The sequence below is a fragment of the Salmo salar genome, chromosome 20, assembly GCF_965601325.2.
Source record: "Salmo salar chromosome 20, fSalSal1, whole genome shotgun sequence".
NCBI lineage: Eukaryota > Metazoa > Chordata > Actinopteri > Salmoniformes > Salmonidae > Salmo > Salmo salar.
Window position 1 is genome coordinate 62,666,875 of NC_138310.1, and position 22,218 is coordinate 62,689,092.

Genomic DNA, 22,218 nt, shown 5'->3' on the forward strand with positions numbered 1-22,218 from the left:
GTGATCTGGTGTAGGACTCCTGATCCTAAAACAGTGGACCCTCTGAGGTCGATCTGATCTGATCCTCTGAGGCCGATCTGAGTATAATCGCAGTTATAAGGTGATACGCTCCAAAACAATCTCTCCTCCTCAATGCGTAGTACCAGAGTGTGGAACTCAATCTCCTTGGGTTGCTCCATGCCAGGGTAAAATAGAGGCATTGTTCCTAGAGGTAATTTAAGCTCTCTAACAGTGGCCTCTTTCATATATGGAAACAATCTGTATCGCTACCCCCCTGTCCTTTTCTCTCTACAGTCTGACAACTGCGATCACCTTCGGTTGTGTTTGTGGCTAGTTGAAGACAGACCCGTCCACAGAACTAACCAGCCAGACCCCTTGTCCATCAAAGCAGACACGTCCTCCAGGCGAACGGAAGAACAACAGGCTATAGCCCTCCAACCCCCAAGGACTGACATCTCCTTGCAAGGTCAGCTTTCAAGTATTCGTTTTTGCTCTTGCCTCTTTACAAAATGGTGAATGAACTGAATGACTTGTCTGATGTGCATCTATCCACTGCTCAGGTGACATAGAGAAAGATTTGATTGATTGATTGGTTGGTTGATTGATACTTTAACAGACATCGCTGGAGGGGAGTTCACTTTGTCTCTCTTGAGAATGAGTAGAGTAACAGGACAGTCATTCACTCACTCAATACGGTAGTCTTTGTCAGATTGTACATTTATATCCAATTGTAATGTTTTAATGAAATGGCGTGGTGTAGTGCAATTATTTTTGTACGGAAGTGCCCCCCCAAAAAAATGTTAAGTACGTCATAATTTCTCAATCAAAGTTTGTACTGACAGATGTAGCCTATTGAATATTATTATAGAATATGCATAAAATGCATCCTCCAAATGCAACATCTGCCTATGCCGACGCACATATTGTCTCAAGAAAACTGCATCTGCATGCCAATCATTTTATCTCAATCAGTTTCATGAGAATATGCATTTAGATCTTCTTGAAATACTCTTTTCTTGAGCAAATTATAGCAAATGGTGTGCGCTGTTGAGTTTTGGCCGCATTAGAAAAATAAATGCGACTATTCAGCTTCAGCTAACCATCTTAAAATCTTGCTACAATTGAGGTGTTTTTGGTGTAGGCCTAACAGTAACATTATAGGCCTACTATGCTATGCAATTACATTTGGTTCTGTAATGTAAAATACTAATGAATCATTATGTGATCTTGCAATACTTGATTCAGCTTCAGAAATAATATTTTTACCAGCTCCATGTATTCTCAAATAAAAAAATGGGAGGGAGCATTGTCACACCCTGACCTGAGAGAGACGGTTTGTTTCTCTATGTGGTTAGGTCAGGGTGTGGGGTGGGCATTCTATGGTGTCTATTTCTTTGTGTTGAGCCGAGTATGGTTCCTAATCAGAGGCAGCTGTCTATCGTTGTCTCTGATTAGGAATCATACTTAGGCAGCCTTTCCCCACCTGTAGTTGTGGGATCTTATTTTTGTACTGCTTGTTGTAGCCTGCAAGACGTGATGGTCGTTTGTCATTTGTTTATTATTTTGTTGAAGTGTTCTGAGTTAAAATAAATTCAAGATGAACACGTACCACGCTGCACCTTGGTCTACTCCTTTAGACGATCGTTACAGAAGATCCCACCACCAAAGGACCAAGCAGCGTGGGCCGAAAGACTGGACCTTGGAAGAAGTGCTGGATGGGGCAGGACCCTGGACAAGGCCTGGGGAGTATCGTCGTCGGCAAGAAGAAATAGAGGCAGCAAAAGCGGAATGGCGATACTGGGAACAACAGGCAAGGAAACAACGGAAGCCTGAGAGGCAGCGCCCCAAAAAATATTGGTGGGGGGGGCACACGGGGAGATTGGCGAAGTCGGGGTTGAGACCTGAGCCAACTCCCCGTGCTTACCGTGGGGAGTGAGTGACCGAGCAAGCACCGTGTTACAGTGCGCACTCACAGCCCGGTGCGCTCGGTGCAAGCTCCTCACCGTTGCCGTGCTAGAGTTGGCATTCAGCCAGGAAGGAGTGTGCCTGCTCAGCATTCCTGGTCTCCGGTGCGTTTCTTCGGCCCAGGTTATCCTGCTCCAGCTCTATGCACGGTACCCCCCGTTCGCCAGCACAGCCCAGTTCGTCCTGTGCCAGCGCTCCGCCCTTGCCGGGCTAAAATAACCATCCAGCCAGGACGGGGTGTGCCAGCCCTAAGCTTCAGACCTCCAGTGCACCTCCACGGCCCAGTATACCCTGTGCCTGCTCTGCGCACCAAGTCTCCCGTGCGTCTCCCCAGTCCAGTGAGACCGGTTCCAGCTCCACGTAGGAAGCCTCCAGTGATGATCCATGGCCCGGAGCCTGTAGTGATAATCCATGGCACGAAGCCTCCAGTGATGATCCATGGCGCGGAACCTGTAGTGAAGATCCATGGCACAGAGCCTGCAGCGACGCTCCCCAGTCCGGAGCCTCCGGCGGCGCTCCCCAGCCCGGAGTCTTCAGTGGCTGTCGGCAGTTCAGAGCCTCTGGCGATGATCCACGGTCTTGTTCCTCCGGTGACACAGAAGCGGGGGGATCAGCGGGCGGTGTGCCCCGAACCAGAGCCGCCGCCAAGTATAGATGCCCACCTGGACCCTCCCCTATAGGTTCAGGTTTGCGGCTGGGAGTCCGCACCTTTGGGGGGGGGGGGGGGGGGGGGTACTTTCACGCCCTGACCTGAGAGAGACGGTTTGTTTCTCTATGTGGTTAGGTCAGGGTGTGGGGTGGGCATTCTATGGTGTCTATTTCTTTGTGTTGAGCCGAGTATGGTTCCTAATCAGAGGCAGCTGTCTATCGTTGTCTCTGATTAGGAATCATACTTAGGCAGCCTTTCCCCACCTGTAGTTGTGGGATCTTATTTTTGTACTGCTTGTTGTAGCCTGCAAGACGTGATGGTCGTTTGTCATTGTTTATTCTTTTGTTGAAGTGTTCTGATTTAAAATAAATTCAAGATGAACATCTTGGTCTACTCCTTTTGACGATCGTTACAAGCATTGCTTCCTTGCTCTCCTGCAGCACTACAGCCCTGATGAAATGTAACTTTAGTGTAAATATTTGTACTGTTTTTGTAAGGGATTATCTCATAGAAAGGCAACATGTCTACATTATTTGACAATGTGACAAGCCTGAGAAACCAAAGAGCACCTTACATATTAACTCTTGTTGCAGTCTTGTAACATATTCTATGCAAGGGACTGTAAACTCAAGCAGGAAAATAAAAAGTTACAGTAGGCCTATGTATTCAAGGGGATCTGTAGGATGATGTATTTGAAATAATCAAATAAGTGGATATCCTGGTTAAACTCTACCACTAGAGTTATAAAGGCGTGTGTGTATTCTGGCATTGTTTCAAGTCAACATGATCTGCTGGGAGTCCCAGAGCTACAAAGGTCAGCCATGGGGTCAAAGGTGAAGAGTGAATGTCAGGTAATGTAGGTAGCCAAAGTAGAATAACATTTTGTTAAAACTCTATATAGAGACATCCCTTTGATTTGAGAAATGAAAGGGCTCTTCATGTTAAGAGGAAAGGGGTTGGGAACTGAAAGGGCTCTGTTCATATTAAGAGGAAAGGGGTTGGGAACTGAAAGGGCTCTGTTCATATTAAGAGGAAAGGGGTTGGGAACAGAAAGGGCTCTGTTCATATTAAGAGGAAAGGGGTTGGGAACTCTCAATCGAATGGTCTAATTGTTAGATTATAATACTTTTATCTGTCTAGCATTGATATTTGAGTTTGATATAAAATATATTTTTTAAATCCTTATTCACAGATATTCTCTAACATGACCAGATGTTTTTCTATTAGTTCCATTCCACATAATGTAGTGTGAAGATAAGCATGAGACTTGCAAAAGAGAGGAGAAAATACTGAAACTCTGACACTGAGTTTATACTTTAAGTGTGTTGGCACACACGGTTCCTCTTTAGCGTGGCTAAAACTATTTCAACACTGGTGAGTCACAATGAGAGGGAGGCAACTTCCTCTGTGCCAACTGTCCCTGTAAAGAGGACAATTACCCCACTAAGTACCCAGTTGTCTACAAGTCAGTTAAGAACAAATTCTTATTTTCAATGACAGTGTCACATCCTGACCATAGAAAGATATTATTTTCTGTGGTAGAGTAGGTCAGGGTGTGACAGGGTTTGTTTGCCCTATGTTTTCTATTTCGATGTTTGGGTTCTAGTTTTGTATTTCTATGTTGGGGTTTTGTTTGGGATGATCTCCAATTAGAGGCAGCTGGTCCTCGTTGTCTCTAATTGGAGATCATACTTAAGTAGGGGTTTTTCCACCTGGGTTTTGTGGGTGATTATTTTTGAGTTGTGTATGTGTTCATCTCTGTATCGCGATTTGTTGTTTTTTCATTCAGTGTATTTATGTACTGCATAATTTCACAGTATAAATAATATGTGGAACGACACACACTGCACTTTGGTCCTCTCATTCCTACGACAGACAGCCTAGGAACAGTGTGATAACTGCCTTATTCAGGGGCACAATGACAGAATTTTACCTTGTCAGCTCGGGGATTTGATTTTGCAACTTTTCAGTTACTAGTCCAATGCTCTAACCACTAGGCTACCTGCCGCCCCGTAACATTGCATTGAAAGTGCATATTTCATTCATCATTTTGACTAAATGTATACTTTTAATGTATGTGTGATTCTGAAAATATGAATTTCAATGGTGATAAAAGTGTAAATAAACATTTTTGTTCAACTTCAAATTCAACTTCAAATTCACTGTCATGTTTTCTTTGACTGTACATGAGCAACGGCATTTTATAATAATACCATAATATCCCTCAGCATGGCACTGGTTATTCTTAGCTCTTCAGCAACACCTCACACCAACCGTCAAACAGACATTTTCGTTGAGAAATCACAGACTAGATATATTAGATTACTGTTTAGTAGACAGTTTCACCCTAAAATCCCAATTCCATTTTAGATACGTTATATACCAGGTTAGCCAAGCTGAAATGTAGGCCTAAAGTTTTGTTTGCTACAGTAGCCTAGGTAAATTTAACATAAGAGAAAATGGACAACTGATTGATGGCTTGAGAAGACTAGAGGTTGAGAAACGGCTTTGCCACTGGAATGTGACTTTTACTTTAGTCTACACTTGGATTTCGAGTAAGGTGACACTCACATCTTGAGCGTCCTTCATTGTCCAATGGTGTCCCCTACAGGAATAAAAACATAAAACATCATCATTCTGTTACACCCCACATTCTGTTACACCACACTTCATCTTGTATTTTGGTAGTCTTAGTGAAACATTGTGTCCTGAATAAAGTGTCAATCAAATATTAGTGTGCAGTCATAAAAAAAATATAGTTTTTAAACACCTCCAAATAACACATTTCCTAATAACCCAACTCTTTTTTCACATCCCTATTTTTAAAACTCCATAGTCAGTTTCCAAGTCATTCTTTGATATGAGTCCCATAGTAGTGAGTCAGAAGGAATAGCTGTTTTGTTTCCGTGTCAAGTGGCTACATGACCTTGAAGCTGCTCTTTTCTCTTAGGTCAGCACTGCTAGAGGTCACCGGGTTTCTGTCTGTTCGTGTATAAACATCTCTCAGCAAATGGGAGCAGAGCAGGGACTTGTAGTATCATATACCTGCATCATATCTCTGTTTTTAACACATTACAAACCCCACCTCCTTCAACACAACTCTATAAATACTGGTCCCTTTTGTGTGAACCATCTCTGAACTCTTTGGGAATAGCTCTTTGGGAATAGACTCCTCGGGACCTGTCCGTACTCAGCTTGGAGTGTGTGATACTCAGGTTGGCGTGTGTGAGGTCAGGAACAATCAGTGGACAGTGTGTGTGTGAGGAACTATTCAGTCAAGATGGTTTCCCAGGGGATCCAGATCATGGGCATCATCATGTCGTTGATCGGCTGGTTAATGGTCATCATCGTGTGTGCCCTGCCTATGTGGAAGGTCACAGCCTTCATCGGAGCCAACATCGTCACGGCCCAAACCATCTGGGAGGGAATGTGGATGAACTGTGTTGTGCAGAGCACGGGCCAGATGCAGTGTAAGGTCTACGACTCCATGCTGGCACTACCCCAGGACCTCCAGGCCGCCAGAGCCATGATCATCATTTCCATCCTGACAGGTATCGTCGGCATCTTCCTGTCGATTGCAGGAGGGAAATGCACCAACTGCATAGCAGAGGAGGGATCCAAGTCTAGAGCCTGTATTGTGGCTGGAGTCCTCTACATCATCTCAGGCATCCTCTGCCTCATCCCAGTGTCCTGGTCAGCCAACACCATCATCAGGGATTTCTACAACCCCTTGCTGATCGAGGCACAGAGGAGGGAGCTGGGGGCGTCTCTGTATATAGGCTGGGGTGCTGCAGCACTGCTGCTGATGGGAGGGGGGCTGCTGTGCTGGAACTGTCCCCCCAAGCAGGACCACCACTATCCGGCCAAGTTCTCTCAGGTCAGATCCACCTCCTCCGGACCCATGCAATATGTCTGAGATGTTCATGTCAGTGTCATGTTAAGATCTACTTAATCAAATTGAATTTAAATGAGGACACTAAGGACAGTTCTCATACCAAAAACAGTGAGAGTTTTAAATCACAAAGAACTTGAATGGTTTTGTTGAGTTAAAATAATGTTACGAGTTATGTTATAACTATAATATAAGTATTTTCGTTTTTTTTTTAAACAGCTGATATTCTCTACTACTGAAGTACCCTGTTAATATCCTTTAATGTCAAATTAAATCCATGAGGTTAGGAATACTGTATATCAAGTTATGTCTCCATTTTGGTGCTGTCTTAACATTGTTCCTGTGATTAAAACAAGTGTGTCATCATTGTAAATAAACTGTACAATATAAATATAATACGTCTGTATTATCCATTTATTTATGAAAGCGCAACAATTAATCACTCAAATGTGCTTTCACTGGGTTATCAGTGAGGTGAATTATCTTTCTGTTGCGGTAAAACATTTTATCCAGTATCAGTACAAACACCCCTATGCTCTGCTCTGTTTGGTGTGTAAACCTTGACCTATTTAGAATAACTATTGAGATGCTTGATAATGATCAGATTCATGTTGACTTGATCATAAAATAGAAAAACAATAAGAGATGGGGAAAATAAGAATTTGTCTGTTTATACAGGCAGTCCAATTATGATATATTTTCCACTAATTGGTCTTTTGACAAATCACATCAGATCTTTTACAGAGCTGAAAAGATTTGTCAAAAGACCAATTAGTGGAAAAAATATCAGAATTGCTCTGTCTTTGTAAACGCAGCCTCAAAAACATCTGTAGCCTACAGTCATTGTTAGTCCTACTACATTAGGTTTCAGTTAGACCTACTGATTCGTCTATCACAGCAAAATAGAAATACAAATAGATGCCGTTGCTCATGTACAGTCAAAGAAAACATGAGACAGTGAATTTGTAGTTGAATTTGAAGTTGAACAAAAATGTTTATTTACACTTTTATCACCATTGAAATTCATATTTTCAGAATCACACATACATTAAAAGTATACATTTAGTCGAAATGATGAATGAAATATGCACTTTCAATGCAACGTTATGGGGTGGCAGGTAGCCTAGTGGTTAGGGCGTTGGACTAGTAACCGAAAAGTTGCAAGATCAAATCCCCGAGCTGACAAGGTAAAAATCTGTCATTGTGCCCCTGAACAAGGCAGTTAACCCACTGTTCCTAGGCCGTCTGTCACAGCTCCTGTTGTAGGAATGAGAGGACCAAAGTGCAGCGTGTGTGTCGTTCCACATATTATTTATACTGTGAAACTATGCAATACATAAATACACTGAATGAAAAAACAACAAACCGTGACGCAGAGATGAACACATACACAACTCAAAAATAATCACCCACAAAACCCAGGTGGAAAAACCCCTACTTAAGTATGATCTCCAATTAGAGACAACGAGGACCAGCTGCCTCTAATTGGAGATCATCCCAAACAAAACCCCAACATAGAAATACAAAACTAGAACCCAAACATCGAAATAGAAAACATAGGGAAAAAAACCCTGTCACACCCTGACCTACTCTACCACAGAAAATAACATCTTTCTATGGTCAGGATGTGACACTGTCATTGAAAATAAGAATTTGTTCTTAACTGACTTGTAGATAACTGGGTAATTAGTGGGGTAATTGTCCTCTTTACAGGGACAGTTGGCACAGAGGAAGCTGCCTCCCAGCCAATGTAGAGCGTGGCCCCCAGCTCCATCTTCTGAGATCTGATCTGCAAGGGGTCCCTGATGATGGTGTTGGCCGACCAGCAGACAGGGATGAGGCACAGGACTCCAGCGATGATGATGACTACACCCTTGCCAACGCCTATTCCGGATTTGGCCCTCTCGTCCTCCAGGATGCCCACCAGGCCCATGGGCATGGTACATGTTAGACCTACTGATTCGTCTATCACAGCAACGGGCCAATCCGCACAGCACCAGACAATTGTTATCAGGTGTGGTTCATCTAGCCCCCTGAGGTGCAGATAAGCGTTCTTCTTTTATAAACTTAACCACTGTTGTCATTTTAACACCATCTAGAAGTAGCCTACTGTACCATGCATTCAGCTTGTTTGCAAATTCTGGGCATTAGCCTCGGCGTGATCGGATGGTTTGGAGACATTATCATTTGCGCGCTTCCCATGTGGAAAGTGACCGTGTTCATTGACAACAACATTGTCACAGCACAGATAATGTGGACAGGCCTGTGGTTGATGAACATGCATGCATGGTACAGAGCAGTGTAAAGTCTACGACTCCATGCTGGCACTACCTCAGGATCTACAGGCGGCCCGCACCCTAATGGTCATCTGGTTGCTCTCAAAGCCATCCTGCTGTCTATCGTTGGGGGGAAATTCACCAACTGCCTCGAGGACACGCGGTCCACAGTCTCCATAGCATCGGGAGGATTTTCATAGTCTGGGGGTCCACGGGGCTCATGCTTCTGGGTGGAGGGATTCTCTGTAGCCAGTGTCCACTAAGCCAGGATCGGGGACACTCCTCCAAATACAATGTGGCAAGATATGTAAAATTATATTCGGCAAGAGCGGCCTATGTGTGAGCACATGGCAATATTTGCTTTGAACATTGACTAGCCTAACAATGTTGCTTTGGGGCTTTTGAACTAACTTTTTGTTTTAACTCCAATAATTGAAACACATTTTCCAATAATGTATTCCACCTTTTTAATGAGTGATCCCTTGCACATTGTTGTAACATTTTCAGCTGAAGCAATAGCTATGGGTGTGGAGTGGTTGGACTGTTGTAAGATAAAGGGCTGGTTTAGGATGTGTGGTAAGATTGTCCACGAAGTAGATTAAACCAAATGCCAATAACTCTTTAAATCTCCTCCAGGGTCCACTTAATTATATCATCCATCTCACACACGCACCCTCCCTCTCCTTTAACCTCCTTGTTAGGGTATGTCAAAGCCTGATATAGATATTTCTAAATACTGTCATGGTTTGGTAGCCTCATACGAGGCTAGTGGTTTGGTAGCCTCATACGAGGCTAGTGGTTTGGTAGCCTCATACGAGGCTAGTGGTTTAGGGTCACCATGTTGGAACCATTTCCCCAACACAATGTGTTCAATGTATCTTAAGCATAATCTGAATGGCTCTTGTGGTTACGTGAGGGCTTTTAGGATGAAGATAAGTTCCGATGTGGTTAGGAAGTGTCACCATTACCCTTTTCCCTAAATTGCAAGTTGTTGACAGTTTCTTGTAACCTGCAGAGTCACTTGTGGAAACAAATGACACATTGACTAACTGGTAGTGGAATGTCACTTTCATAACATGTCCTAACCCTACATCTTTTGAAATATAAATATAAAATCCAAATGTTGATACATACAGTGTTGGTAAAACCAACTTTTTATAAAATAAATAGGCCTGCATATGTGTATTTATTTACATTTTCAAAGTCACAATGAAGGTCTGGGATTTAGCATTTTGATAGATGGGTAATGCCTTCATGGACGTGCCAGTTTCAGTGTAGATGGTATCAAGTTGGAAGAAGTGTAATCCCAATGAACTCCAGGTTGTTTTGAACCTGTCGCATATGAAAGAGAGCTTTCTGAAGATGACAGTATTGAGTGAAGGATTGTCACCACTTTGTCAGCTCTGTCTGTGTGTCACAAAGTATCTACAGTGTGACAGCCTGAGGAAACTGGTCTGTCCGGAACAACTCACCTGGTGGCAGGAAACCACTCCTCCTGCACATTCTTCCTCCTCAGCGGGCTCCAGTTGTTTCTGATCGTCAATCAGACCTCTCACATAGCTCCAGATATCCAGACCTAGGCAGCCAGACTTCTCTTTCTCCCACTTCGGACACAACCTTTGGTCATGGGAAGGATTGGAAAGGAGGTGTTGGGCCAGGTGCTCAGCTTCATCGGCTTCGTGGGGGTGGCAGTGACCACGGGTATCCCCATGTGGAGGGTAACCACTTACATCGGTGCCAACATCGTAACAGGACAGATTGTGTGGGACGGCCTGTGGATGAACTGCGTGATGCAGAGCACGGGACAGATGCAGTGCAAGATAAACGACTCAATAATGAGGCTATCGACAGACCTTCAGGCAGCGAGGGCCCTGGTCATCATCTCCATTATCTTCAACTTTGTCGGCCTGATTGTCACCTTCATCGGGGGCCAGTGCACCAGCACCCTGAAGTCTGAATCCTCCAAGGGTAAAGTGATGATCCTTGGAGGCATCCTGCTGCTCATTGGTGCTCTTCTGGTCCTCATCCCCGTCTGCTGGTCGGCAGCGTTTACCATCTCAGACTTTAATAACCCTCTGACCATTGAGACCCAGAGGAGGGAGATAGGAGCCTCCATCTACATCGGCTGGGGCTCCACAGCACTGCTCCTCATCGGGGGGATAATCCTCTGCACCTCCTGCCCGCCCCAGAAGATGTATGGGTACCCAGGCTATCCTCAAGGAGCGCCCATGTACCCCTATCCAGGCCAACCAATGGTCCAGGCAGGGCCCTATGGGAGAGTTTACACCCCAACCAGTAGACCCTACTCAGGGACAGGTTCATATGCACCAAGCAAGCCATACACAGCACCAATAGAATACGCTGTACCTGGACGGCCTGGACGGTATCTGTAACAAAGTGAAATGGAAAAAGGGAACGTCTCCCTGAATACTGACTGGTATTTTGGACCTTGACGTTTTCAAGCTATTGTTTTGCTGAGCTTTGCCTCTGCAGAGTTTAATTGCACCACCAAAATGTACTTTTATCATGTACTTTTGTCCACATTGATATGTAGATATTGTTATTGATGAGAATAACATGCAATTTATAGACATGAAAATGATTGTGTGAATGATATTCATTATGTTTACGAGTGTTTGCACTTTCACACAAGAGGAAGAATCTGTTCTTTCTAATGTTGACAATGTAAATCCTTATGTCTTAATGCAAACATTACAACAAATTGTTTGATAATGAGAATGGATGTAGCGTAAATGTTCATTTTAGCAGCAACCTGTGTTCTCCCATTGTGCAACCGGTACTGTTGTCTTGTAAATAGCTGGCTGGTCTATGACTTGTGATGTATCTGTACACATGTATCTGTATCTGAAAACAACACATTTTTCTGTAAATATTTTGTGGATATATTTACCAAATATAAACACACATTTTATTACATAAAATAATGTGTAGTCTTAATGTGTCTTTGTGGAAAAGTTGGGAAACAACAACTGCGATTTCAAGTGTTCATTAACTATGAGCAATAATCATACCAATAATCAAAGCCTATGCATTTTCTAACTTACGATTCATGTTATAAAAGTTGCATTTTGAATTCAACTCTGCCTTAAATCATGAATCTAAATATCTAAGTCGTTGGGGGGAGGGGGTAGTAAGCTGACATATGGAGTTGGTTTAAGATGGTCATACCATGGATCATTTAGCTATTTGATTTTGAATTTCAGGTATAAAAAAAATAGAAAAAAATTTGGATTTGGCCTTTACTACAATAGCGCATAGTAGTGCATTGAATAACACATTCATAAATGGCAAAATACATAAGGAATAAGGTTTTGAAGTGTATGTCTTATATCTAGGAGATATAAGAAAGCTCAGGAAATATATATATATATATATTTTTTTTTACACATATTCAACCCCTTATTTTTGTTGACACAAAACTACCTCTATACTTCCATTCATTTGTATGGTTTACCTTCAGATGCGATCCTGTGACACTTAGTTTGTAGCCAAAACGGTTTTGACGCTAGACAGAAGTTGGCACATCAGCGTTACCGTCATCAGACGAGTCCCGTGGGGCTTTTAGGGGTCGTAGAGCAAAACGGAGAACACCAGCGTGTTCGTGAAAGTCTCATCTTTCTATATTAGTTTGTAGGCCAAACCGTTCAGACGCTACAGACGTTTATGTGAGAGGACCAGTTTTTTTCTCATGGTTTGACAAACACCGCTGTAGCTCGGCCACTTTCCACCGCAGATGAGGAAGGCCGACATAGGAGGATGTAGCGTATTGAGACACAGCCCGTGCAAAAAAAAAGATATCTCTAGCTTAAACTGCCGGATTTTGATAGGGTGTGTCAATAGACTCTTAAGGATTTTAAGGGATCAATATCTTTCAGTTACATGATGACGTGTATCTGTGAATCTCCTTTCATTTTGGAGATAGCATGGTTAATCAAAAGCTACCTCATATCTCCTCTCTCCAAATACACAAACATCCCACTGGGAACACAATGGTTGAATCTACATCGTTTCCACATCATTTCACTCAAACTACGTTCGTTGAACCAACGTGGAATAGACGTTGAATTGACGTCCGTGCTCAGTGGGATAGTTTTGAGAGTCTAGACTGTAACTCAAATAGGTTGTTAAATTAGATTGCCAACAGCTTTCTTTAAAATCAAGGTCTCTTAGATCTGTACTGGGCTTAAAGGCAATGTTCTGTAATGTGTTTATTTAATGTATTGGTTTATTACATGAAAAAAATGGGTTCAGGATCAAAACCAAGAAAACAGAGACTAAATATAGGCCTGAACTTACTTCTGGCTATGACAAATCTGAATTTTGGTGGTATTAGCAACTTGATTACAGGAAACAATAGTTGCAATAAAAAATGTCATCATGAGAACGGGGAACAACAGGAGTAGCTTTGAATTTCCGGCCATGACTAATGAGAATTCAGGTGGCATTGTTGACGGTTTATCTCTCTACCCTGAAACCAGTGGGCAGACAGGCCTAACCACCCAGCCAAACGACATTCACTACAGAGGCATTTTTTGAATGGACCAATTACTATCTCTTCTTTACAGGTCTTGTTTTCGTTAGCGTGTCCAAAGAGATTGAGGCGCATCTCATCGAAACCCATTGTCATTCACACATACCGACAGGGGAGGTGAAAGAATCTGGTCCGGCTTGAAAATTACCATGTCAACTGGTTTCAGGACAGGGGGAAGGATGTTGACTCCACCCTTTCAGGAGCAGAGAGATCCATATAACTTCAGGGGACGTGACTAAATCATTAGTTAACAACGATTACAACCAAGGTGAGCTGACTTGCATTGACTCTCCTCTACAACCTCTGCCTGAGCTTCATTGATTTTACAACAAAAAACAAGAAGTCTTCAAAATGGTGTCGATGGGAAGACAGATGCTGGGCTTCGCCCTGGCTATCATTGGGTTCCTGGGGACCATTATTGTGTGTGCCCTGCCTATGTGGAAAGTCACAGCCTTCATCGGAGCCAACATCGTGACTGCTCAGGTCATATGGGAGGGCTTGTGGATGAACTGTGTGACTCAGAGCACGGGACAGATGCAGTGCAAGATCTACGACTCCCTCCTGGCCTTACCCCAGGACCTGCAGGCTGCCAGAGCTCTGAGCGTCATCGCCATCATCGCATCATGCTTCGGCATCCTCTTGGGAATTTCTGGAGGAAAGTGCACCAACTTTGTGGAGGATGAGGCTTCCAAAGCTAAAGTAGCCATTGCCAGCGGGATCATCTTCATCGTGGCTGGCGTCCTCATCCTCGTCCCTGTCTGCTGGTCCGCCAACACCATCATCAGGGATTTTTACAACCCTCTGCTGGTCGAGGCCCAGAGGAGGGAGCTGGGGGCCTCACTGTACATCGGCTGGGGCACAGCAGGGCTCCTGATCCTGGGAGGGGGGCTCCTCTGCAGCTCCTGCCCACCCAAGGAGGAGCGTGACGACTACCCAGTGAAGTACTCACAGGCAAGATCCACAGCTACCAGCAGAGCTTATGTTTGAGCTGGAAACTGTTGAAAGAAAGACTGTAAATGATTTGATTATCTTTGGTAATCTTCTGTGAATTGAAAATACCATGCAAGTTACTGGTATTATCCAGTCTTGTTCTTTTCCATTTTATGTTTTGAAAGTGGTGTGAAATCAGAACAGAGTGAATATGTGAAAACAAATTAACTGAGCTCTTCAGAACTTTGCAAGAAAAAAACAAGACAGAACTGTTGCCTATAAGAAATGACGTTACAGAGAAGTAGTACTACTGTATACGCAATGTAGAGGGATCATCTCATGGGTCATGGGGTGATGACTGAAGTGAATTGAAGCCATTCCCATAACCCTAACTTATTTTTTACCGTATAAGGACACTGTGCCAGAATGATAGTATTGATGTAAGAACATGGACTATATGTACATTATATATGTATAATGGGCGGCAGGGTAGCCTAGTGGTTAGAGTGTTGGACTAGTAACCAAAAAGTTGCAAGTTCAAATCCCTGAGCTAACAAGGTACAAATTTGTTGTTCTGCCCCTGAACAAGGCAGTTAACCCACTGTTCCTAGGCCGTCATTGAAAATAAGAATTTGTTCTTAATTGACTTGCCTAGTTAAGTAAAATGTATAATTGGCTTGTCATAACTGTGTACTGTAGATCACAGTATGTTTGGCAAACAGCCAAGTGTTTCTGTTTATGATTATGTCTAAAGAACTTATTCAATAGCAAACTTTTTTGTTTGTTTGTATAAAACATTTCCAACAAAGTTTATACATTGGTGTTAACTGTCTTTTTAAGAAATTGACTCCCAAGTTACTGTGATTTCCTTTTTCTCAGCTGAAATCTTAGCTGAAAATGTCTAATAGCATAGTATTTAGGTGAAATGACCTAGTGACAATCCTCCCTCACGGTTTGAATGACACCAAAAGTGGGACTTTACATCCCGTTGATTCGAGTAAGAAAGTGAGGAAAGTATTTAACTCTGTCACAATCCTGAGAACACTGACTTCTTCTAAGGATTTGAAATAGATTTCCCCATTATTAGAAATACTCACTGAGACATTTACTTTAAAGACTGGCAGTGACAGATTGACAAAATCTTTGAGGGGCAAGAATGCACAGATGAACCAGTTACCCAACTTAAGCCAGGTTAGATAAGAAAAAAAACAATTGTCTGTGAAACAAGCTCTGCTATTTAAACTGGCTTCCTCTCAGAACCAGCTATGTAGAGATGATGTGCAGAGATTGGCCAAAATACAAATTGTACATTTACGTCATTTAGCAGACGCTCTTATCCAGAGCGACTTACAGTAGTGAATGCATACATCTCATACATTTTTTTCTTTTCCTACTGGCCCCCCGTGGGAATCGAACCCACAACCCTGGCGTTGCACACATCATGCACTACCAACTGAGCTACAGGGAAGGCTAGTTAGTGGGGGTAGTATAGGGGGTAGTAGAGACAGAGAGGGTTAGTGGGGGTAGTATAGACAGAGAGGGTTAGTGGGGGTAGTATAGACAGAGAGGGTTAGTGGGGGTAGTATAGACAGAGAGGGTTAGTGGGGGTAGTATAGACAGAGAGGGTTAGTGGGGGTAGTATAGACAGAGAGGGTTAGTGGGGGTAGTATAGACAGAGAGGGTTAGTGGGGGTAGTATAGACAGAGAGGGTTAGTGGGGGTAGTATAGACAGAGAGGGTTAGTGGGGGTAGTATAGACAGAGAGGGTTAGTGGGGGTAGTATAGGCAGCGAGATATAGGCCTACTGGATATTTTCATAATTTATTGTTATTTAGATTGAAAAAAACTGGTAGAACCTGGTTTGTTTTCATTGTTCATTCATTGTTGAATAGACAATTGTCACTACTTTCTCGAACAAGAAGCATTAAGAACAGTATCACCTTACCACCCCTTAAACTACATCGTAATTCCTTGTGCCAAGTATACCAAAACATGTCACGTTGCATCTTCTTCTTGTGACAGTGAGACGCTGTTTACATACATTACATAATGCTTAAGTTAACTGTGCACATTATAAAAATATGTTGTATGAGTTTAAACAGATCAGATTATCGATCAGATTATCTCTCGCCCCCAGCCCCACCTCTCTCTTTTCTGTCCATTGGCGTGCCAATGCAATGTGAATGTCTCCAAATCGGTTGGGGCATACTGCATGCTCTGGAAACTGTGGTGACCTCTCTAACCTAGTGAAAGCGAAGCTTGGCGTAGGTGTGTCATGAAAGCAAAACAAATCACTGTTGATTTTTAGTTGAGAATGTGTAAACTAATAAGGTATGATGAGTTCACATAAACACACAGGGCGAGAAGGGTACTTTAAAGGGCTTAGTGCTTCCCTCCTCTGTTTTCTTTTCTGTCCTCCCATGACTATTTATAAAACTTATTTCAGCACTATTTGCCATCTATTGCTAATAATGTCAAATGAATCCCATTGAAAATTCATTTTGCTGTTTGAGCTTTCAAGCTGGTGAGTTTTCAAGCACCTGCCTACATCCTCGTTCTTCATAGGATGTTTGAACAATAAAAGCTTTGTAAACTGATCTACCATATCCAAAAAGGAGAATAAAATGAAACTCCCACCTTTATTGTCCACACACAACAATGTATCCTGTAAGGCTGGTATTATTTGGCTGGCTCTCAGTTTCTTAAAGCTGGACCAGCCAGTAACACTCTTCTTTCTCGTTTTCAAATGCACCAAAACACCTGATCGCCTTCCGATATTAACTTGGAGACACAAAGAGTTAGTCAATGAGTAGAGAGAGACAGAGAGACACTGCATTCAGAATGTGTTCCATGGGCATTCAGATGCTGGGCAGTGCCCTGGCCTTGATCGTCTGTGTAGGGAACAACCATTGTCGGCGGCGTGCCCATGTGGAGGGTCATAGACTTAATCTGAAAAAACAATGTCACCTCACAAACCATCTGGATGAGCTGTGTGGTCCAGAGCATGGGCCAGATGCAGTTTAAGGTATATGACTCCATGATGTTCCTCAGCTCCGACCTGCAGGTTGCTAAAGCGCTGGTTGTGGTGGACATCGTGGTGGGAATTGCTGATCTCATCATGGCGTTTGTCGGGGGGGAAGTGCACCAACTTTCTGTTGGAGGAGGTGGCCAAGGCACGGGCAACGGTGACAGTAGGGGTGGTGCTCATCATCAGTGGGATCCTGTGTCTCATCCCTGTATCCTCGACAGCCAGTCTCATCATCCAGGACTTTTACAACCGACTCCTGGTGGATGCTCAGCGGAGAGAGCTGGGGTGCTGGGATCTTGCTACTCCTGGGAGGGGGACTCCTCTGTGGTAACTGCCACCCCAAGGAGGACGACAAGCCCCCTCTGTGAAATATATACTAGCCAAGTCATCAGGAAGTTACAGCAAACCGGCAGGTTCTGTGGCAAGTTCTTCCACCCCAACAAAGACCGACATTTAATATGAAGGTTCATGAGACAAACTGGTCTGCATGAAAATGTTGTTTCTCCATCTTTTCAAAAGGTATTGGTGGTATAAGGTACATGGATGGACAGTGGAATATAAAGGAAAAGGTACCAGTGGAAAGATGTATGCAAAAAACTACTATGAAGGAAAATATGCACTTAACTTTTTGATTGATTAGCCAAGGAAACACTTCACTCTTAGAAAAAATGGTTCCAAAGGGATTCTTCAGCTGCCCCATAGAGGAACCCTTTCGGTTATCTCTTTGGAAAGGATTCTGTATAGAACTCAAAACAGTTCTACCTGGAACCGAAAGGGTTCTTCAAAGGGTTCTCCAATGGGGACAGCCAAAAAGCTCATTTTTCTAAGAGTGTATGAGTGTATTAATATGCTACTGTTTAGATATACACTGAACACTGAGGAGTATTTCTGTCTGTAATAAAAAACAACTTCTGATTGGCTGGGCCTGGCTCTCTAGTGGGTCGCCCAGTCATGTGAAATCCATTGATTAGGGCATTATTCATTTATTTAAATTGACTGATTTCCTTAACTGTAATTCACAAAAAAAGTAGAAATTGTTGCATGTTGTGATTATATTTTTGTTCAGTATATGTAAATGTTGATTATACACTGTTGCAAATTATATTAGTCAGCAACTTTTTATACTGTTGTATGTTCTCTGTTTTATTACAATAAACTATCTTTTCATATTTCAGGTGAGTGTTTGTGGATTCAGTACTCACACAGATGTCCTTGTTTTCGCTATACGCATTCATCATGATCATAATATGTTCTCTGTAAGTTTAAAACAGAACACTGGTAAAACCTGTTTGACAGGAACTGGTGTCAGAGAATTCCACCCATGCTTCTAACTCAATGACCACTTCAATGTGTTTTTTGACCAACATATACAATTACAAGGCTTGCAAACATTGGGTATGTCTTGTGACAGATATTGTTGTACCAACCTACTCTCGTAATATTTAAATCAATAAAATAATCAAATATGTTTGAGTTCATAAAAAGACTGGTCTGAGTTGACTGTGTTTACACTAAGCTGTGAGAAAGCAGTGTTATGTTCCCCTGTTATCAGACCTGTAGATCAGGGAGAGAGTCTCCAGTTACGCTGTTCTCATGCAGAAAATATTGAAAGAGCTTAAAATGACTTAATCCCTTAATTCCTTCTAATTTGTCTCACCATTCAATTTTCTCTTTGCCTTAGGTGTTTTTGTTATTGTGTTACTAAGATAAAGTTTAACATCAAGTCATTGATTGTCACATTATATTCAGTAGTGATACAGAAAGACTGTCCAGTAATATTCAGTAAGATTTGAATGATCAAATCCTCCTCATAATCCACCCAGTATCAATTTAAGCATCACTGTTTCACTCTGAATGACTGTTTCAGTGCTGCTCGTTCTCTTTCTATTCTATTCAAAGAAACCTGCAATATTGTGGAACACCTCAGTCATGTCCCTCCATCAAATAGGTCCTACACTGATGACACACTACTGCTATCTAGTGGTATATACAGTGCATTCAGAAAGTATTCAGACCCCTTGACTTTTTCCACATTTTGTTATGTTACAGAGTTATTCTAAAATGTATTAAATTAAGAAAAAAAATCTGCAGAAATGTACACACAATACCCCATAATGACAAAGCAAAAACAGGTTTTTTTCGATTTTTTGCAAATTTACTAAAAATAAAAAATGAAATACCTTATTTACATAAGTATTCAGGATACTCAGGTGCATCCTGTTTCAATTTATCATTCTTGAGATGATTCTACAACTTGATTGGAGTCCACCTGTGGTAAATTCAATTGATTGGACATGATCTGGAAAGGCAAACACCTGTCTATATAAGGTCTCACAGTTGACAGTGCATGTCTGTCACGTCCTGACCATAGTAAGATGTTATTTTCTATGGTAGAGTAGGTCAGGGCGTGACGGGGGTGTTTTGTGTTTTTCTATGTTTTGTATTTCTATGTTTAGGTTCTAGTTTTCTATTTCTATGTTGTTGTTTTTGGGATGATCTCCAATTAGAGGCAGCTGGTCCTCGTTGTCTCTAATTGGAGATCATACTTAAGTAGGGTTTTTTTCCCACCTGTGTTTGTGGGTAGTTGTCTTCTGTTTAGTTTTCTGTACCTGACAGAACTGTTGGCTGTTTGTTTGTTATTTTTTCTTTAGTGTTCTGAGTTAAAATAAATATTCATCATGAGCACTCAACACGCTGCGCTTTGGTCCCCTCTCTACGATAGCCGTTACAGAACTACCCACCACAACTGGATCAAGCAGTGTGCCCGGGATGAGATGGATTCCTGGTCTCTGGAGGAGTTGCGAGAGAGGATAGACTGGACTTGGGGGCAAGTATTGGAGAGATACAGAAGCCTGCCGGGAAAGCACGAGAGGCAGCCCCAAAAAATGTTTTGGGGGGGCACACGGGTAGATTGGCGGAGTCAGGGTGGAGACCTGAGCCAACTCCCCGTGCTTATCGTGGTGAGCATGTGCCTGCTCCTCGCACTCTCCCTCCCGTGCGCCTCCACAGCCCAGTATACCCTGTGCCAGCTCTGCGCACCCGGTCTCCAGTGTGTCTCCCCAGTCCGGTGAGACCTGTTCCAGCTCCACGAAAGAAGCCTCCATTGATGATCTATGGTCCGAAGCCTCCAGTGATGATCCATGGCACGAAGCCTCCAGTGATGATCCATGGCCCGGAGCCTGTGGGGATGATCCATGGCACGAAGCCTCCAGTGATAATCCATGGCCCGGAGCCTGTAGGGATAATCCATGGCAAGAAGCCTGTAGGGATGATCCATGGCCCAGAGCCTGTAGAGATGATCCATGGCATGAAGCCTCCAGTGATAATCCATGGCCCGGAGCCTCCAGTGATGATCCATGGCACAAAGCCTCCAGTGATGATCCATGGCGCGGAACCTGTAGTGATGATCCATGGCACGGAGCCTGCAGCAACGGTCCCCAGTCCGGAACCTACAGCGATGCTCCCCAGTCTGGAACCTCCAGAGAGGCCCCCTCAGTCCGGAGCCTCCAGCGATGCTCCCCAGTCCGGAGCCTCCAGCGACACTTCCTAGCTCAGTTGCACTTGCAACACCAGGGTTGTGGGTTCAATTCCCACGGAGGACAAGTATGAAAATGTATGCACTCACTACTGTAAATCGCTCTGGATAAGAATGACACACAATGTAAAAAAACATCTCACTGTGTTGTTGTCTTTGTAAATGGAAGATAAAAAAGTATAAATGGAAGAAATAAATGTGTGGAAATTGCTAGGCTGTAATCACAGAGATAAAAGAGCAAACAGACATTTTGAGCATCGTGTTAAAATGTATTTTTTCACTTTGTTTCATCCCCAGTTCTGCACAAGCTGTAGCACCCCCCATGGCTGTGGAGGAGCTGGGCATCACCCTGTCCATGGTGGGATTGGCAGGCACCATCCTGATCTGCGCCCTGCCCATGTGGAAGGTTACAGCGTTCATCGGCACCCACCTGGTGGTCATGCAGGTGTTCTGGGAGGGCCTGTGGATGACCTGTGTGTCTGAAACCACGGGACAGATGCAGTGTAAAATCTATGATGCTCTTCTAGACCTGTCCCCTGACCTCCAGGCGGCCCGGGGCCTCATCGTCATCAGCATGGTACTGGGCTGCCTGGCATTCCTCGTCTTCCTTCTGGGGGCTAGGTGTACCAACTGCCTGAGCCATCCCAAGTTCAAAGCCAGCATGGTGCAAGCCGCAGGGGTCACCTTCGCCCTGGCTGGGTTAAGCATCATAGTGGCTGTGTCCTGGACGGCCCAGTCAATCATTAGGGACTTCTATAACCCGCGCGTCCCTGAGGTGCTGAAGAAAGAGATGGGGGCGGCCATCTATGTGGGCTGGGTGACCTCTGGGTTCCTGTTCTGTGGAGGAGGGGTGCTGTGTACCAGCTGTCCTCCAGGGGGGAGAGAGGGCAGACATGCTTCCAGCAGTAGGTACACCCTGGCTAGGATGCCCACTCACACTCACAGCAGCTACGCCATAAAGAACTATGTGTGAGAGGAGAGTGCTTTATTTGCCTGTTAACTTCAGGCAAATAGTGTTGGCAGGTGTTGGCACTATGAAGAGACATGTCACAGCATGTTTTTCCATGACAACATTGTTATTTTGTACATTGAATGTCCATGTCTGGTTATTCAGTGTATTGTCTGACTTTCATAGATTTAGAATTGCCCTAGAACTATTTGATAGCTTGGTGGAAGTTTTAAAAATAAGATCATGTTAATTAATTCTTGTTACAAAATAAGTCTGACTTAGTTAATTGTAGCTATTCAAATGTTCAGTCTATCACCATGAAATATGTTTACTGAGGAAATATCTGTTATTGAAATATAATCACTGAAAATCAATAGGTTACTAATATTGACAGTACAACTACATCAACTGAATGAACCTGATTGTTTTTATTTCCCTGTATT

General features: G+C 43.3%; 4 protein-coding genes and 2 pseudogenes across 4 annotated transcripts; all 6 read left to right on the plus strand.

Annotated features, from left to right (window-relative positions):
* Positions 1-313: 313 nt before the first annotated feature.
* cldnj (claudin j) lies at positions 314-21,932 on the plus strand. Its single transcript, XM_014162772.3, has 2 exons — positions 314-466; positions 21,124-21,932. The coding sequence occupies exon 2, from the start codon at positions 21,149-21,151 to the stop codon at positions 21,797-21,799; it is 651 nt and encodes a 216-aa protein (XP_014018247.1). The 5' UTR covers positions 314-466; positions 21,124-21,148; the 3' UTR covers positions 21,800-21,932.
* On the plus strand, positions 5,752-6,902 carry LOC145862442 (claudin-4). The gene has a single exon (XM_082966633.1). It carries the CDS (start codon positions 5,895-5,897, stop codon positions 6,528-6,530), a length of 636 nt encoding a protein of 211 aa, XP_082822759.1. The 5' UTR covers positions 5,752-5,894; the 3' UTR covers positions 6,531-6,902.
* On the plus strand, positions 8,500-9,258 carry LOC145862443 (claudin-4-like; annotated as a pseudogene).
* Positions 10,369-11,879, plus strand: cldnf (claudin f). The gene is given in 1 exon segment (NM_001141277.2): positions 10,369-11,879. A coding segment is annotated over 1 exon segment (768 nt). The 5' UTR covers positions 10,369-10,407; the 3' UTR covers positions 11,176-11,879.
* On the plus strand, positions 13,556-15,077 carry LOC106581065 (claudin-4). The gene has a single exon (XM_014162774.3). It carries the CDS (start codon positions 13,686-13,688, stop codon positions 14,319-14,321), a length of 636 nt encoding a protein of 211 aa, XP_014018249.1. The 5' UTR covers positions 13,556-13,685; the 3' UTR covers positions 14,322-15,077.
* Positions 16,921-17,878, plus strand: LOC145862441 (claudin-4-like; annotated as a pseudogene).
* Positions 21,933-22,218: the final 286 nt, after the last annotated feature.